Source organism: Vigna umbellata, chromosome 4 (genome assembly GCF_029865625.1).
Source record: "Vigna umbellata cultivar VRB3 chromosome 4, Vumbellata_1.0, whole genome shotgun sequence".
Taxonomy (NCBI): Eukaryota; Viridiplantae; Streptophyta; class Magnoliopsida; order Fabales; family Fabaceae; genus Vigna; species Vigna umbellata.
The window spans coordinates 35327297-35346689 of record NC_142168.1 but is presented as its reverse complement, the minus strand read 5'-3'; the positions used below and the strand labels follow the sequence as shown (position 1 = coordinate 35346689).

At 33.0% G+C, this 19393-nt stretch overlaps 2 protein-coding genes across 3 annotated transcripts; both read right to left on the bottom strand.

The window, feature by feature from the left end:
- Positions 1 to 8600: 8600 nt before the first annotated feature.
- LOC124841068 (Heavy metal transport/detoxification superfamily protein) lies at positions 8601 to 11714 on the bottom strand. The gene is made up of 4 exons (XM_047317248.2): positions 11349 to 11714; positions 10080 to 10133; positions 9198 to 9257; positions 8601 to 8892 (listed from the first exon to the last, which is right to left on the bottom strand). The coding sequence occupies exons 1-4, from the start codon at positions 11637 to 11639 to the stop codon at positions 8764 to 8766; spliced, it is 534 nt and encodes a 177-aa protein (XP_047173204.1). The 5' UTR covers positions 11640 to 11714; the 3' UTR covers positions 8601 to 8763.
- A 954-nt stretch (positions 11715 to 12668) lies between these two features.
- On the bottom strand, positions 12669 to 17518 carry LOC124841054 (uncharacterized). 2 transcript variants are annotated; one of them, XM_047317229.2, is made up of 10 exons: positions 17300 to 17518; positions 17091 to 17205; positions 16336 to 16494; positions 15478 to 15561; positions 14485 to 14568; positions 13910 to 13996; positions 13690 to 13833; positions 13252 to 13359; positions 13125 to 13176; positions 12669 to 12938 (listed from the first exon to the last, which is right to left on the bottom strand). In XM_047317229.2, exons 2-10 carry the CDS (start codon positions 17187 to 17189, stop codon positions 12904 to 12906), a joined length of 852 nt encoding a protein of 283 aa, XP_047173185.1. In that variant the 5' UTR covers positions 17190 to 17205; positions 17300 to 17518; the 3' UTR covers positions 12669 to 12903. The 2 variants fall into 2 exon arrangements, with proteins under 2 accessions (XP_047173185.1, XP_047173184.1); XM_047317228.2 differs by having other exon boundaries at positions 17315 to 17518.
- Between the last annotated feature and the right edge of the window lie 1875 nt (positions 17519 to 19393).

The following is a 19393-nucleotide window of genomic DNA, read 5'->3' as shown; positions in this document are numbered from 1 at the left end:
GCCGCTGGTCCTCGGACCCCTCGTCCTCGCCCTTTGGATTCGAACGCTCAACAGTGCCTGTGGACGAGCGTTCAAGATATCAGCCGTTCGTTCTCGGACCGCTCGTCCTCACCTTTGGATTCGAACGCTCGACACTTAAGGTGGACGAGCGTTCAAACAAAAGATTGTTCGTCCTCGCCTTCTGTATGTACGAGCGTTCAACAAAGTATGTGTTGAGCGTGCAAGCAATCCTCACGCTCAAGGGACGAACGTTCAAACTGTCCCCGTCGTTCATCCCCTCGATCTCCAACGCTCGTCCACTCATGATCGACCTCCTGACGTTCGGCACCCGGCCTTAACCATTCGACACTTCGATCTCCCTGGCCATTAGCCATCCGGCCTCCCTGGAGATCAACCATCCGGCTTGTCGAACGCTCAATCGGTCTCATTTGTTCAAACATCGTTCGTCCGCTTGCCTCAGTTCAACATATAGGTCTCAGTGACGTTCGGTCGCCTGGCCTCCACTCTTTCGCCTCAGTCGTTCGGCGATTTGCGTCTCAAGCATCCCAGCGTTCGTTTTTCACGAACGCTCGACCTAAAACGTTCACTCAATCGTTCGGCCTGTAGCGATCGGTCATACATGGTCTCACACCACTCAATCGTTCGGCAATTCGATCTCATTGTCGTTCGGCAATTTTCAGCATCAAGCGTCCAGTAGTCGTCCTCAATGACGTTCGGCCGGTTGGCCTCCAACCTTTTACCTCGATCTTTCGGTCATTTGCATCTCAAGCATTCCAGCATTTGTTCTCACGGCCGTTCGGCCTAGAGCGTTCGGCACTTCGCTCGTCATTAACGTTCGGTCTCTAGGGTTGAGACAGTCCACACGTTCGACCTTACATGTCCAACACTTAGCCTCCATGACGTTCGACAACTCCCCCTCTACGGCTCGACCATCTATCGGCACACCCGCTCCACCATGCGATCCTATTGACGTTCGACCGCCAGGTTTAAAACGCTCTATATTTTCATATATTGTATATCTTATGCAGGTCACAGTAGACGGCCAACAGAAAACCGAGCGTTCTACGGGATACACTCCCTCTGGTAGTTGTTCGCCCAAGAACACCCAGAACATCAACCGCTCGACAAACCATGTCCATGAGCGTTCTACGGGATACACTCCCATGGGTCACTGTTCGCCCAAGAACACCCAGTACATTCGGGATACACTCCCATGGGTAACTGTTCGCCCAAGAACACCCAGTACATTCGGGATACCCTCCCACGGGTAACTGTTCTCCCTTGAACACCCGATATACCCTTACTCGACCGTTCGGCCTCAAAGCGTTCGTCTTTTGGCTTCACTGCTCGACCATCAGTGTCAAACGACCGTCCACTCAGTCAGTCGTTCCGCCTCAACGCTCGTCAAACAAATGTCAACGAGCGTCCACTCAGTCAGTCGTTCCGCCTCAACGCTCGACAATCAAATGTCAACGAGCGTCCACTCAGCCCGTCGTTCGGCCTCAACGCTCGACAATCAAATGTCAACGAGCGTCCATTCAGTTAGTCGTTCCGCCTTACCGTTCGGCAATCAAATGTCAACGAGCGTCCAAACATCGCTCGACATTCATTTTAACGAGCGTTCAGGAGCCGCTCGTCAATTCATTTCAACGAGCGTTCAAGAAGCGCCCGCCAATGCATGTCAGCGAACGTCCCAACATCGCTCGACATTCCACTTCAACGAGCGTTCAGGAAGTGCTCGTTCATCCATGTCAACGAGCGCTCGTCAATTTCTATCAACGACGAGCGTTTAGACACCGCTCGGCAATCCATGTTTACGAGCGCTCAAGAAGTTGGCCGTTCGGCCTCCAATTTGTTCAACCTTTTGGTTTTAAGCGCTCGACAACCCATGTGTACGAGCGTTCAAAACAGTCGGTCGTTCGACTTCCCTTTACTTTCAACCACTCAGTCTCACATGCCACTCGACCACTCGACCACCTATGTGTCGAACGTTCAAACAGTCGTCATGATCGGCCTCGCATGCCACTCGGCCTCGACCGCTCGGTCATACGTATCTTCACGTTCGGCCTCACTTGCTCCAGCTTTTTGCCGTTCGTCTCCTTTTGGTCCATCAAATTCGTCATCCTTGTTTTAACACGTTCAGTCCACACTTGAGCAATAACCAGGCACACGCTCTCTAATTACAGCGAAGACAGCCTCCCTCAAACTCATAAGTCCTATAGTTACCACGTTCATAAAACGGAACGGTTAACTCGGACTTGGGGGGCATGTTATGTAGTAAGGATATTTATGTAATAACATAAATATCTTAGATATTTTAGACAGTTAAAGCCACTAACCACATTTTTAGGTAAGATGGTTATTTTTATTTTGCTTATAAATACAGTGACAGGACCAAAGTCCAGGTACGTTCTCTTTATGCTCTAGAGATCCTGAATAATATTTCAGAGCAGTATCATAATCATTCTCCTGAGAGCTTCAGCTCCATAATTCATATCTGACTTGAGCGTCGGAGTATCTTTGCAGGTACCTCCCCTCCTTTGGCGAATATGAAGAACAACTGAAGATCAGCAAGCAACCCAGACAGCCAAGAACAGTAAAGACACGCAGGAAAATGTACACCGAAACACATACATTACGAGTTTTTATAAAAACCTTCCTTCCTTATAAGTATTTCACGTAGCTATATATCTTTTTTGTAAATATAAGGTTTAATAGCCAATTTAGTCCCCACTTTGGTTGAAAAATCTCAATTTAGTCCCTCATTATAAAAGTGTTTTACATTAGTCCTAACTTTTAAAATAGTGGGTCAGATTGGTCCCTTTCGTTAAATATAAGTTAACGAAATTAATGGATGATCATGTGGCACAGCTTAAAGCTGATGTGTTAGATTGGTCCCTCGTTAGCTTTAAGTTGTGTCACATCATCATCCATTAATTTTGTTAACTTATATTTAACAGAAAGGACCAATCTGACCCACTATTTTAAAAGTTAGGACTAATTCAAAACACTTTTATAACGAGGGACTAAATTGAGATTTTTCAACCAAAGTAAGGACTAAATTGGCTATTAAACCTAAATATAATTATACAGTACAGTATTATATAAATAGATATAATAAACGGTGTAGTAAATGAATAGGTAATTAATATATTTTAATCTTATTTAACAAAAATATCACATAAGATAAGTAACACTATTTTTAGTAATTGCTTTAAATGTAAAGATGAATTTTAATTGGTTTACTCTATAAATTTTAAATTGGATGTGCTTATCTATAAACATTAAGTTTGTCATTAAGTTTGTCATTATAGTTTGTCATTATTAACCTACAATAGGAAATAAATATTAAGTTTGTCATTATAGTATGGTTTTATTCAATAAACAAATATTTTTTTTTAACATAAACATTATAAATCTATTTTAACAATATCGATAGCATGTAACTAGCTATCTTTAAACTAATCAAGTAATGCTACAAACAACTTTGAATTATTAATATTTTAACGTATTTCTATTCAATATACTACAAGTACACCTTATTTATTTTGACTCATGAAACAAATTTCAAAATAATAAAAATATATAAATAAATAAATAAATATTATATATATATATATATATATATATATTTAAATGGAGTGGATCTCAGTTGTCTAAACTACGATAAATTGTTTAAAGTTTGAAAGTTGTTTTGAAATCCAAGTAGTAGTAGATTGAACCGATCGTTCAAACTGTTCAAAGAGTATATGCAGAAAATGCTTTGATTTCAAAATCAACAAATGTTGATAGTTAAGAATTAATGATGTAGGAAATGCAAAATCACATACCTTCTTACTACAAACTTCTATTTATAGATGTCGGTGTGAACTTTTACTTGATACTAACCTAATCACGATTCAATCACGGACAATCATACTTTACTTTTAAGTTAATCAACATTAAGAGTAATGTACTCTTATTCATAACCGATTTGCTTAGTAACCGGTTGGATTTATTAGTGGCTTATTAAACAATTCGAGACGTGATTGATTATTTGATATATAGTTGACTAGACAAAGTAATATATATATATATATAAACTTGAATCTCTCTTTAAAAATATTAGTTAAAACTCAAAACTGATATTAATAAAAATAAAATATAGGTAACTTTGTTTCGGATACTTGAACTAAAATTTTATAATTTATTTAAATACTTAAAATAAAAACTATCCATATATTAAAAATCTAAAATTTATTTAAGACAAAAAAGAAACACTTATGTCTATTATGAGGTGATTTTTTAGTTGTTAGCATATCCGAGTAAAACAAATCTAAGTAGATTATAACTAAATTGTTTTCCATACGCAATGGGCAATGTTTTTTTTTTTGTTTTGTTTTGTGCGAGAGTGGTTGGCATGTGGAGAAGTTTACCATAGGATTCCTAAGGTTATGATGAAAGAATATTATTATAAACACAGTGTAATGCATCTATATTGTAAAACATAACACATGTCCAAAAAATGGAGGTATTTATTTATGTTCTTTTTTCAGTAAGTCCTTTTTGGAAGACCCATGCCAACCTAGCACTTAGCAAGATCATTCCATGATGGGACATCACAACCACATTACCAAATCTTCACTTTCAATTCATTGGGCATAGTGCCCTCCACCATTTAATCATCATAATCAGTTTTAAAATAATAATAATAATAATAATTTGTATTTTTAATTGGTCAATCATGTTAAAGAAAATTATAATCACACTACATTAAGTAAGATGTGTGAAAGTTCTTACGAACTCGTTAAGATATGTTAGAATTTATTCTATTATGGGGAAGGTTTCATACGGTGATGTAGATGTAGAATGGGTCCCATGCATGGACCATGATCCAATGCAAGTTTGCAGACACAATTTTATTTCATAAAAAGTTTGGTGTCAATGAATAAAAGGAACATGACCCCAATTCTTAGACAAGTCAAACCTAGGGCCTTTTTTTTTTAGCACAATTTGGTGTTTATGAAAGCTAATTCATTGCAAATAATGTTATTTTAACTCAATGTTTCGAAAATCTCTTTTGAGTTATGCTTTATCGTTTTTCATCTCATCCTTTTTTTTAATATAAAAGTATTAGAATAAGTGAAATTAACTACTCAATATTTATTGAAACAAATAAGGATAGTTAAATGATTCAGTGCCCTTTACATTAAAGAAAGAGAATTGTCCCAATTTCTTTCAAGTTTTAACTATGATGATGTTTAAGAAACAGTAAGTGGTGCATGTAATCATGACTCATTGTTTACTTAAGTTATATGTCAAATTTTAAACAATATTAACTTAGAGAATACATATTGCAAACAACAATGAAGAATACAACTTATCATTTAATCCTTATGAAATTATTTAAAAAATATCAATTATATTGACAATAAGATTTATACATCGATAAACTAAATTAGTTGTCAACCAATTAAGTCACTTCAATTACAAAAATTAAATAAATGAAAATCACTAAAGATGGAATAATATCTCAACAAGAATTAGTTGTTAATAGATTTGGTTACTTCAATTATAAAAATAAGTATTTAGGTCAAATCCAATTATGAACGTCTTTAAATAAAAGGTTCCATTATTAGAAAGTGAGTTTAAGTCTAACTCAATCCCACAAAATCGGCTTGTAAAGTGAGGTTTGCATCCATTAGACATCTCGAGCGTGATAGTAGAAATGGATGGTCTGATAATGGCCTGACAACGGGAGGAATAAAAATGCCCAAGAAATAAGAAATAAGTGAGGTTTGCACCCATTAGACATCTCGAGCGTGATAGTAGAAATGGATGGTCTGATATTGGCCTGACAACGGGAGGAATAAAAATGCCCAAGAAACAAGAAATATCGCTACGATAGGCTCCTCCAACCATGGCTCTGATACCATACTAGAAAGTAGATTTAAACCTAACTCAACTCCACAAAACCGACTTATAAGGTGAGGTTTGCACCCAACAACGGGAGGAATAAAAATGCCCAAGAAACAAGAAATATCGCTACGATAGGCTCCTCCAACCATGGCTCTGATACCATATTAGAAAGTAGATTTAAGCCTAACTCAACCCACACAAAACCGGCTTGTAAGGTGAGATTTGCACCCACTTATATATTATAATTTGACCTTATCTCTAGTCGATGTGAGACTTCCAACATCCATAAAATTAAAAGTTAACCCCTTATGGGGAATAAGGAACTAACCCTTATTCACGGGGGTTGGAAATAATGTGTATTCAATCTTTATGATTTCTACTATTCAATATATTTATTTTCAATTACTTGTGTTCTATTATCGATCTTAACTGCATGGATTTATTGATTATATATTTGTGGATATCCGATTATTAGACATGATGTGAGAACCTAAACTAAAATGAAATAACTAATTGATTGAGCATTTAGATATAGAGTTCATCATTGATCATTCTGAACATATGAATTTGATGTTTAATGCAAGCTTTTAATAAGAAAATGTATAAGACATTAGGATTTTTGTTAACAAGTTTAGATTTGTCTCTAAAACATTAGAGACTTATTAAATAGTGGTGTGAATGTTATAGTAGGATCTTAAAGTACATTTTTTAGTGTTTTTCAAATTGATTTAGTGCATGAAATTTAACCCATTTTTACTATATAGCAATTTTATAAATATTATTGCTTTCTGACTTTTAGATTTGTTTCATACATATCAACAACTTTTATTCTTTCTAAGTTATCAGTGTTAATTAATAATAAATATATTTTTTCTGAATGATACTATATTTGAATTTATCTATTTTATTATTCATATAATTGGGTACATTTGTCAATTTTGTAATATCTTCGAATATTAAATTTAGAAGTTACAAATTTCATTTCCCTTGATAATCCTAATATGCCTTAAACCATTCTTAAAGTTGGCCCCCTACTTTTTTTTTCCACTAGCTACTCCACTCTACTAATACAGAAGAAAAACAATGAGTTTTTGTTCAAAAGAAACCAAAAAAAGAGAGAAAAAGAATAGCAGAAGGTTGTTGCTCCCTCCACCACCACCACCACCACCGTTTCTTCATCTTCCCAATTTATTATTTTTTTCAAAAATATCCTTAAGTTAATTTTTTTTTTACTTTTACCATTAACTTTTTATACTTTTAATTAAAAATCCTAATTCTATACCCTCCTTCCAGCGCATACCACACTCACCCCCTCTCTCTCTTCTCTCTTCTCCTTCTCCCGTTTCCGTCACCCACCCTCAAAAAGAGACAAAAACATCAATGTATATATTTTGAGCAAAGATGCTTGTATTTACAGAAATTATTACAGAAATGGGAAAGAGAAGGAAAAGAGGGGGAGGAGGTGTAAGGGTTGGTGACGAAAATGGAAAAGAGAAGGAGAAAAGAGAGGGAGGGAGGTGTGGTGTGTGCTGGAATGAAGATATAGAATTAGAGTTTTTAATTAAAAATATAAAAAGTTAATGGTAAAAATAAAAAAAATTTGACCTAAGAATAATTTTGGAAAAAAGATAAATTGGGAAGGTGGAGGAAGAAACTGTGGTGGTGGATAGCAGAAGGCTTATCAATCTGGTGAACTAAAACATTGAATTTCAATTTACTAAGAGCACCTCATGCCGCTACTATGTCTACCCCCATTTGTTTGGAATCTATTTAATTCTCTAACCCACGCTTCAAATCCAAAGTGTTTACTGACCTCACCATCTATATTTACTTTTATCATCTCTCGACTTAAACACTACTATCTTCCTTCAATGGATTAAAGCTTATAAATATAACTCAAATTTAATTATCATTTCTCAAATTATATGACACATTTATATTAACATAAAATGTTATATGTTAATATAAATGAGGGAAAAATATTATTAAAAAACACATAAGAACCACATATTTTTGTAATTTTAATTAATAGAATATTATGCCCAACTTCTTACAGATTTATCACTTCACCAAGAGTGGTCTTTACAACACTGCAATTAATGCATTAAATGAAATTAATTGTGATACAAATAAATCAGAGCAGCATGGTTACATTAATGAGTATTGTACCATCAATTTATAAGTTAAGAATAGTCATGATTTTCCAGTGTGGAAAATAAAATCTAGAACTAATTTATATTTTAAAGAATATCAATTAAAATACATATTAAAAGATAACATACACAACAAGTAAAATTACTTTTATATATATTCATAATACATTTTAATATTTCAAACTAATATTTGAATTGTTTATACAATTTAACATTTTATATATTGTTCAACACAAAAAAAAAATTAAATTATTAAGTTAATAATAACTATATTTATTTACTTTTAAAATTTGAAAACTAAAATATATTAAGTTTGAAATATAAACAAATTCTAATTTATAACTAAATTTAGAAACTAAAAATATATTTAACTATTTTTTTTTCTTAACTTTTCTATTCTAAAGGTGTGTGTGGAGATTCCTAATCTCATTTCCATAGGATTTCATTACTAAGAAATCTTTCACTTTTCAAAAAATAATAATAACTAACAAAGATAGTATCATCAAATTTTCTGGGTGTTTCTTCTTACAAGAAGATAACATGCTCCAATGCAACGAACGACAATAATATAAGGACGAAGAGGAAAGTTAACCAACAACAATAGTCATATCTATACAAACCAAAATGTTTGTTGGAAGCTCTAGTCAGGTAGGTGTGAACAGATGACAAAAAAATTCCCTGAAACTATTGCTATTACACCAACAAATTCAGTCTAGGCAACTGCAACTTCTTCATCTTCAAAACTAAGATTCAATGTCTGCAATTTAAAGCCTGAACCTTGTATGGTTTCTACCAGTCCAGAAGCCACACCTGTAGCTTGAACAGTTGTCTGTTTCTTCAACTGAACCATAACACAAAACCATTAATGACATTGCAGAAAATCTAAGGATGTTTACTTAACAGATAGCCATATTCTACAAATAAAAAGCTTAATGGCAAGGTATTAGGGGATTCAGGAATATGATGTGTCTCAACAATTCAACTATGCCATGACTATTTTAAAGATTTCAATTCCATTATGGTGCCAACCAAGCCGGTAAGAAAAAACTCATGTTGAACAATCATCCAAAATCAAGAGTTGGGAGTTCATCTTTTGAAAAATTAAGCTTTGTGGCAACTGGCAATTGCATTGAAGTGTTTGCATACCTCTAAAATTGCAAGTCCCTCAGAAAGCTGAACCTTCAAATCAGTAACACCTTCTGTCTCCTAGAAAAATATATAATGAAACCATGATAACCAAGTGTTAAGGATAACAAGAAAAGTTTCCCAAAGACAATGACCATTGACAACATTGCAAAAGAATGAAGAAATATAACACTCAATCTGACCACCAAATTCTTACATAAGAATAGAATTAAAAGCTTGCCTATTTATAAAACCTTAATGGAAAGAATATATTAGATTAAGCTATTGGTGTGGCTGGAAACAAAGAACATAATCCCTTCGCATCACCTCCATTGAGAAATGCAGTATTTGTATGATAAGTTTACTTTCTTGAAGGCCAAAATTCAGTGACATGTTGCAATAATGAGCATGTAATTTGCACACTTTAAAGAAATAGAAAGGAGAGGGCACAAATGCTCCAGCATAAAAAGGAGTTCCAAGTCTCATTACTAAACAATACTGATGTGATTTGCCCTCTTTCATCACTATCCTTTGATCATCTTCCCACATTGAAAACTATATTGACCATGGTGTTGCAAACAATTTTGTTTTAAATTAAATTTGAATCTAACACACACAACTCTGGGTCTGAATAAACATCACTAACATTTGATATCTGACTTTTAACCTCCTACATCATCCTCTAGTAAAAGGAAACCAACCGACAATATTAACTCAATTCTGTTTCAGAGGAGTGATTTTAAAACAAGGACCTAAATCATAGAAGTTGTTGCTGCTATGTTCATTAAGGAACCAAGAACAAAATAACAGCCTGAGAAAACATATGAAGATACACGTCACCAAAGTTATATTTACATCAAGTTCACACTCACATTGAAGCAATTGAGAAAAGTAGAAGATTACCTCTAAAGCTTTGGTTAAAGCTGGAATAGCTGATTCACTCAATGTTCCCTCTGCCTTAATATATGCAGAAAGTAGATAGTCAGTCTCAAGAAAAGTGATACAATTACAAATAGAAAAGGTATCAACCTCAAGATCCAAATGCACAATTATTTTAGGGGAAAAGATAATTCTACAAGACTAGAAACTATGACTCAAAGCCAGGATATCTAATCTGTTGTAGATTTAGACAGCTAAAATGCTGATTAGTGTGAGAAATAGTTTAGACCATAGTTCATTGGCCCGTGATGGGAGGGCACTAAGGTTAGTTATTGAATAACCCTCTATCTACCCTTTGAATGATATTGTGCCAAACATATTGGAGCAACTCTGATCCAGGTGCTTATGCTAGTTCTAAAAGTCAAGCAGCTTATCATTGCAGCAAATGAGTTAATATTGAAACTGCTTATATAACCAAGTACAACCAAGGTTGGTTAACCATTATAAAAGCAATTTTTCAAGTCAAAACGAGGGTTCTTGAGTGAATGAAGAGATAAAATGAAACCCACTAAAAATAAGTTATTAACTTTGTTAGGTTTATCAAGGAGGTTCACTTTGTTAGGTTATCAAGGAAAAAGTTCATTAGGAGATACAATACCAATGAGATCTGAACTTAATGTGTAAATGGGTCTTCGCTCTTCTACATTCACATTTCTATCCAATGTGGAAAATAGACTCATCCTTGGATTCCCAACAACCTTAAGTTGAATTCAACCATTGGAGTGAAAATTAGTGACTGTTTAAACCAATTCTTGCCTTTCAACGCTCTTAGACCTTAGAACTTGGAAATTACCCTCCCTACAGGACTTTAATATATATATTTCACTTCATTGGTCAAATTTGTCCGCAGCACTGTTAACTCAGGGACTAATTTGAGCAACAAAATGCATATATCAATGTCTTAAGTAGTAATCTTCATTTGTTAGGATTAACATAATGATGCTATATCTTTCATAGATTAGTTTGCTTCTTTTCACGCTATATGGGATTAGTCTGGTTATTTGTTCTAACTTACACGACTTGGCCCCGTCTGGATTTGCAAAGTCACAGCTTGTCCTATCAGTGTTCAAATTGGATGCAATCCCCTTATAATTTTAACACCCCAATTGCAGGAAAAAGACACTGATCGATTCATTCGGTTGAAAAAAGATCAAAATTTGTGACTTTGGTAGGTGAGCAAAGTTCGTGAAAACTTCAATCCAAAGCCACATTGACAAAAACACAGTATTGTACCTGAAAGAACATGGTGAGAGTGTCCGATGGGGAAACTGGAACCACAACAGGTTGCTGTTCGGAGGTTGATGGTTCTTCACTCTCATCAGCGTTGAGTTCTTCTTGCTGGGTTTCTTCTTCCACTGCCTTCACCACGCGCTTCTTAACTGTTCGTGCCTTCAAAGATGAACTGCGAGTGCGCAAGGGGAAGCTGAAAAAGACAAAAGAGGGAGAAGAAGAGGAAGAAGAAGGAAGTGTTGAAGAAGAGGGGCGAATGGAGTGCAGAGAGAAAGATGACAACAGTGTCGCCATTTTTAAACACAGTCTCGGAAAAGAGAAGTTGCTGTTCTTATTTCGCACCCTATCTATCTATCTATCCAAACCAGAAAACAACCTCGTAGTATAACACATAAAAAAAACTAACAATTGTTTAATATTTTTTAATACATTTATAAATATTTTAACATTAATAATGTTTACTCACCTAACTTTTTTTTCTTTACATTTTTCATTAGTTTGAGTATTTTATTTACTCATACTTTTATTCGAAGAAACAAAAAATATAATATTTAAAAAAAAAATACAAGAATTTATACTTTAATTAAACAGAAATCTTAAAAACCAAATCTAAAGTACATGAATAATAAGTTGCCCAATGCCGACTTCGTAGTTCTCAGTTATGGTTTAAATTTTAACTTTTTAGCCCAACTTTTATGATATCGTCGTTTATGAATGCAAATTAGATTGATTGGGTATAAGAAAGAAGAAGAAAAATAACATACATGGTTGTTTGTAAATAATAATGTCGAGAATGAAAGATGAAAAACATCGGATCAATTTAATAATTCATATGGTTATAAAACTTCTAATGTTTTTACTTCCTAAAATCTGAAAATGAATCTGATTATGGTTCTGTTGTTTTAAAAAACATATTAGTCTCTTAAGTTTAAAAAAAAAACATTTTAAATGGACTGTTTGAGGACTACAATGGTTTTTAAATTTCATTTTAATCTCTCAAATTTAGTATTAACAAATTAAAACCACAATTCTTTCAGATTTAAGAAATTAAGATTATTTTAACTGGATTCATTCCAAATCTCTCAAATTTAGTATTAACAAATTAAAACCACAATTCTCTCAAACTTTCCATGAAGCAACGCCACACAGTATAACAGAATAGCAAGATCACTTTTTCATTCGCAGTTATTAATCACGCAGTATATATAAAAAGATATTGAAAGAAATTTTCATCTTGGGATCATGACAGAAATCAAATCAAGTCATGTTGGTCATTAGCTACTACAGTCGAAGGAAGGAAAAAACAAGTCATGGATTCCAATGTCACATAAGGAATAATAAACTAACATTTTCCGATGATAGTAAACACTATGGACGTGTCATTAGTTAAAACAAGTGAATTAAGACAAAATAATCAGACTCAACGCAAAATGCACAAAAATTACTTACAATATGTTATTACAGTATATGAGGCTAGAATGCCTCTGTACAAAAAAAGGTCAGCTACAGCTAGAATGCACCCTAGTTTTAACCAGTTGAGAGCAAACGAAGTCAAGCATTAAAGTGATTGGCAATCTTCTTGAACTTCACCATCTGCAAAAGTTTAGGAACCAAACACAAATAAAATTTATACAAGGCCAAGAGGTTAATGGTTTATTCTATTTTATATAAAAAATTTAAAGACCAGAACAAAATGAAGTCAGTGCAGCATTTTTGAAATTATAATGAAAATATAACAATCGAAACTTATAGGGAACTTGGAAGACCCTTGAGACTAACCTTTGAGATTTATGGCCAGGTTTGCTTGAGCATCAGCTTCAGAGTTATATTCCTAAAACATCAATTGAAGAATAAGTTTCTAACTTGTAAGTAAATACTAAATATAGAGCAAATGATAAAGTACTACCCTAGGAACATGACTGATCTTGAATGACAGGAACTTGTTCTTCAACTCCTTGGCCTCACTACACAAGGAAGCCATATTCGGGTGTTTGATTTTCCACAAACCTTGAATCTGTTGCAAAGGCAATCATATAAGATGGTGAACTGGTCACGAAATGTATATAAACTAAAGAGCCATTGTTGGTAAATCCCAACTCAACTCAATTATCAGACCATTAGGAAGGAATGGCTTCATAAATCCGAAGAACCTTTCATTAGGAACTATACTGTTACTTCAAATTTCAAATATGTGTGTAATATATCTATTTAATAAATAAAGTAATTTTCTTTATCACAATCCAGATGTTATTTTCAGCACTGAAACACAGATAACGTGGTAGAGAACAAAAGGGGGAAAATTGAAAGGTACTAAGAAAAGGCACACTTTCAAAATATAACAAACCTGGTTGCAGACAAGAAGAGAGTCTCCTTGGACAACGATGTGCTTATATCCTTTCTTCAGGGCATATTTCAATCCTAGTATTAAACTTCGATATTCAGCAACATTATTTGTTTGAGTTCCCACTCCTTCACGCAATCGATAGACCTAAGCAGAGACCAAATCGTTAGCTAATTCTGTAAAAAGTACAATAACCACAAGAATTGTGGCAGATAGTAGAGACCTTGCTCCCATCACGCAGTACAGCTCCTGCACCAGCTGGTCCAGGATTTCCTTTGGAAGCACCATCAAAATGAAGGGTGCACGAAATCTACAAAAGACATGTAAGATTTCATTGTCATTGTATAGTTACAAGATCATTACTTTCACGCATGCATCAATTAATGATAGAATAGAATGCTTGAAAGTTTAGAGTAGCATGAACAATAAATTAACAATCAACTAAATTTGCACACATCAACCCCTATGATGTAGTTAGTCTATGAATGCTTGAAAAGGAGTTAAATAAAACAGCAAAAACTGAAAAGTATATTTCAATCTTATAACTACAAGAACATACATATTTATTATAACTTGCAGATAAATTACAAAAAACTAAAATCAAAGAATTGCTATGGAGCTGAAATAGTCACCACCAATAAAACACATTACCAAGTAAAGAATAAATTGTGTGGACAGTTGTAAAATATAGTATGTATAGTTGTAAAATATAGTATGTACAGGCACTTCTACGATGATGTAGAATGTGAATGCCAATATTAGCAATTAGCAATGCAAAACATAATCAAAGAGGCTTACACAAGTAGACAACTCTGCTTGGGATCCAACTAGTGCATGATCTGGCTGTGAATTTGTTGGGAAGGAAGATGATCCGGCTAGCTTCTATAAAAGAAAGGAAAAGAAGCAAAAAGTGTAACTAATGACACACAATCAGCATCCTAAAGGCTAAGTAGTAAGAGTGTAAGATCATAGCACTAAGTGCTAATGTTGCTAACTACTATATTGGATCACTATTAGCTTAAAAAATTACAACATAAAGGCCTGCCCTGTCACTGAACAATCACACTGAGAGCTGATGGCACAGGTGGAACTCAGCAGCATGTAATTTTATTTTCACATCCGACAAATAACTAAGATAATAGGGCTCCAAAAGTCCAAATAGATGTGTAAATGAACTGGACAAACTTGATATGACACTCGAATTATTTACCAGCTTGATAATTCAGTTCATGATTCATGAACTAGATGAGTTAAACTTGAACTGAAACTTAAGCTCATTAGTTAAATTAACTAAACTTAAGCAAAATATTATTCAATTTGTCTGGTTCATGACTAACTAGTTACACACATATGAATTGTATAAGACATAAAATATGTAAAATTTATAAAAGAATACATAAGTAAACATTATGATATTTATGCAAGTAATTCCCATCCTTAACATTGTAACCACTGGTTATGATAGTCCCTAACCAAACAAAAGTCATTTCAGTTTCAACTGCCCTTTTTGCACAAAAAGTGTAAATGCAAGTTCTACAAATTGGTGAACCAAACCAAATAGTTCATGAACATAAGTAAACCCAACTTGAGTTGAAAATCTTGGTTCTTATAAGACTCAACTCGAGTTTGAATCAAACCAATTCTTATTGAGTTGAGCTGTGCTAAGTCCAGTTTGACTTAACTCATTTTCAATCCTATCTCCAAATATGTGCTTCACTTAAATAAATATCATTTCTTGAGGAATTTAAGTGTGATTTCCTGTTCAAGGATGTGTCATCGTTGATAACTTACGCTAGTGTCAGGCTGAATAGCTCCTTGCAAGTTCCTTGATGAGGAACTCTCGTCAAAAGTTCTTCCTCCAGCAGAATATGGATCCTGTAAAAATAAACCATCTCCTCTTGAAGTCAAACTTTTTTCAATTGCAACCAAGGTAGTTAAAATATAGATTATGATTAGGATTGTGAGCGGTTAACAAAATCATAAAATTGTAACACAAATCATAAATTTAACTTTGAATTTCGTGAAGAGAAGAGATGCACGTTAAGTGAACCAGTGCCAATTCTGAATTTCTTAAGATTACATTTAATTGGATTCGGGTGCCAATTTTGAATTTCTTAAGTTTACATTTAATTGGAATTGGGTGAAAGCATGCACTTGCACACAATGTAACTTACAAGAGTCTTAATTGCATTTTATTATAATCGAAGGCCATTAAACCAAGAAGGTGAATAATACAGAAAAAATACACTTAATTTTTAATTGAATTAAAATAAAATCCAATTAAGGAACTTGTAACTTACAACCATCCATTAGGTGCCCAATTAAATGTAAAATTATGAAATTCATAACATATAGTAATCTCTTCTTCTCCGTCCGAAATTCAAAGCAAAATCTACTGTTCGTGATACAATCTTCAGTTTAACTACCTTGCAAAAAACATGACCTTAAAAAACCTCTAAAAGTCCTTAAACTCTACAGTTACAAAAATGAATTCATGAAAAAATTACCATCCAACATAAAATGCAACGAGCTAAAAATTTCAACATAAAAGTTCAAGCTAACAATATCACAAAAAATGGTTTTCACCCCATACATAAGGAAAATTTTCAAGTACTAGAGAACAATTGAAATAAGAAGGGTGCCTCAAACCTGATAAGGACAAGCAAGAAGGCTTCCAAATAGCCCCTCATTCACATCAGCAGCACTAATAGAATACGGGGCTCCCTTAAGCCCATGTGCAACAAGGTATTCCTCAGTTTTCTGAGGTAAAGAATACCCTTTGTAAATACTTAGAGAGTCACTAGATACCTGCATGGAGAACACAAATACTCAAATGAGAATACCCTCAACTTCTATAGTAATCAAAACATAAAAAAAATTAAAAATTAAAATAAAATAAAATAAAATAAAGAACTTGCTGGAACTCAAGAAATAAAAAACCAACCCCAGAAATATAAAGCATATTCAGCGCAAAGAATTATGCCTTGTTTGATTCTCTTCTAACTACGCTGATTTAAACACTGCTCTATAAAACAATTCCACTCAAGTCAACAATCAATTTCTCATCTAAAACCTATGACGTTATGAAAATTGTTTCCAGAACTACTGTTTTCTTAAACAAAAAAACGGCAATAGAATAGAAATGTTTTCTCATCTTCTTGAACTACTTTCCTCAAGTACTCTATCCAACAAGATAAAACTCTTAGAAAACAAAAATGAACTCAAGAGACAAACAAATTTTAGAAAATAGATAACAGTTCTTAGAAACAATAATCATTCAAAGCCTAAATTTCCAAACTACAAAACACAGAGGCTTAGAAATGCACCCTGTCCAAATGCAGAAAAATAACAAAGGCAAAAACTATGCAACATGAAAGAACGTAACAAGGTGGGAGATGACATACAGAAGACGTAAGTAACGCTTGAATGTCACTGAAAGACTTGTAGATGCCAACAACATCTCTTTTCTTTACAACATAGAAAGCATCTTTCTCCTCGGCCATTGCAACAACGCTGCAACTATTCACATTCACAAAGGTATGATTTTTAGCTGAGGAAAACAAACAAACATCATGCGAACAAATAAACCAAAATTTGAAGATAAACATTATACAGTGAACAAACAAACCCAGTTGCAGAATGAATCACTTCCAAATAACCCAAAATTTGAAAAGCCACAATTTCGATCTTCCTGTTTTTTTATTTTGATGTGAATTTATGTTGAGTAACAGCGACAGAGTGAGAAAACATGTCAACCAAAAAGTCCTACTGTTAACCATGTACTGTACGTATTGTCATGCGTAGTAGGTGTTGGGAACACAAAATCGAAAGACCCAATTGCACAAGATGGCCCATTTAAGTGTTAACTGAATATAAGCACCTTAGAAAATTTTCTAAATCCCTTAAATGACGCTGAACATTTTACCATCGTAAATATTATATTTTGAATTTTTTATTCTAATTGTTTTTTAATGGTTTTTATTTATTGTGAGTTCTTATTTAATATTTAAGCTTTTAATATTTTTTAAAAGTCCTTTTTAGTTATTCTTTTTGTATTTTGCTTTTAATCTATTTTTAATAGGCTATGATTTTGTTATTTTTAATTTTATTTGTTTTGTATATTCTCTATTGTAGGATTTAGAGTATAAAGTTTAGGATATATATATATAGTTTTGTTGAACAGGTAAGGTGACTTTGTTACGAGTAAAGTACATATTAATTGTATATTATTTTATTAAAAGTGTTTTGATGTTAAAGGAGATAAGATAAGCTAGAAATGCGAGTTTTAATGGGTATTGTATGGGTGAGATATGTGATATTTATGTATGTGATATCTAAATGTTAATATTTTTTTTAAATTACTCAGTTATTTAAGTTAGTTCACTCTTATTTAAGTTATTATTCATGTAATAAGCTTCAATATAATTATAAAAAGCTTTGAGAGTATAAAATAAAAATAAACTTTATTTGTCATCCTTAACTAGGTCTTGCTGTGGAAGGTTTCAAGGGTTTCATTATCACATCTACACTCATAAAAGAAAATTTTCATTCCTTTAAAATATCAATATCCCAGAAATATAAAACTTTTGTTGTTATTCTCATTAGGTATTGTATATACCCGTATTCATGCTCGTACTCAGTTTTTTAGTGTTTCAATTTCACTTGGTTAATTTTTATAAAAAAATCACTGAAAAGGTAAATATAATATTATCAAATATTCATTTTCAAAAGAGTTTACTCAATGTCAAATATTTAGAAAAAAATAATAATTATATAAATTTTAAATCAAATTAATAAAATATCAATTAGAAATTAAAATAATAAAACTCATTCGTAATAAAACTGTTTATATTAAAACTGTTTAATATTAAAATAAATGGATCCCTTCTCTCTTTATTTATCTATATATATATATTTATATTTTATGTGATGTATGGATAAAATTTGATCCCATTTCTAACAAATATAGTGAATTGTAGAAAAAAAAAGAAAGAAAAGGAGGCAACAATAAAATTTGTTTTGAATGTATCAATGATTTTCATTTTATTTTTGTTTTTGTTTCAAAGGTCAAATGGTTCTAATCTTGTCTCTAAATATTGCAAGTAGGCCTCAAAGAGAAACCCAGTTAGCTATGATTTATCTGTTGCATCCCTTTAAAGAAGCCTCTTCTAAGTTACATCCACAACCCACCAACCTTAAAGATCTTGTGAGCATTTTAATTAAACATTCCAAGAACAATGCAACCAATGTGTTTTCCATTATTTCAAAGCTCTCGAAGGACAAAAATTTGAATAAATTGACAATTATTAGTTGTTTTAGTTTGTAAATCGTATTTAGATTAGACATGATTGTAGGTTCTTTGAAGTCCAAGATATTTTATGATGTTAGATTGGATTTGGATGAAACACTTAGTTTGTCCAACGAAGATTTAAGTGCTAGGTAAACAGATGAAATATCTCTTTTTTCAAAAAAATATTAAATCTTCTTCCAACTCATTTGAATATTTTATGTTTTCGTTGATATTATGGTGGAAACTTAAAATGTTTTATTCAATAACAATAGTAATAATAATAACATTGAGTGATAAAATATGTTAGTTTAATTTTAAGTTGGAATGATTATTGGGATTGAAATTATGCTGTATGAAGTATTTCTTATGGCACAAAAGCATTGTGAAGTATTAAAGTTCTTCCTTGTATAATTTTAT

Bases quoted from the DNA above. Each gene is read 5' to 3' on its own strand.
- LOC124841068 (XM_047317248.2), bottom strand. From the start codon at position 11,639: ATGGCGACACTGTTGTCATCTTTCTCTCTGCACTCCATTCGCCCCTCT. The intron at 9,258-10,079 runs GTAATCTTCTAC...ATATTTTTCTAG, and splicing joins CTTTAACCAAAGCTTTAGAG to GAGACAGAAGGTGTTACTGA. The intron at 8,893-9,197 runs GTATGCAAACAC...GTTATGGTTCAG, and splicing joins AGGGACTTGCAATTTTAGAG to TTGAAGAAACAGACAACTGT.
- LOC124841054 (XM_047317229.2), bottom strand. From the start codon at position 17,189: ATGGCCGAGGAGAAAGATGCTTTCTATGTTGTAAAGAAAAGAGATGTT. The intron at 13,997-14,484 runs GTAAGCCTCTTT...TGTCTTTTGTAG, and splicing joins AAGCAGAGTTGTCTACTTGT to ATTTCGTGCACCCTTCATTT. The intron at 13,360-13,689 runs GTTTGTTATATT...CCTTTGCAACAG, and splicing joins CTCTTCTTGTCTGCAACCAG to ATTCAAGGTTTGTGGAAAAT.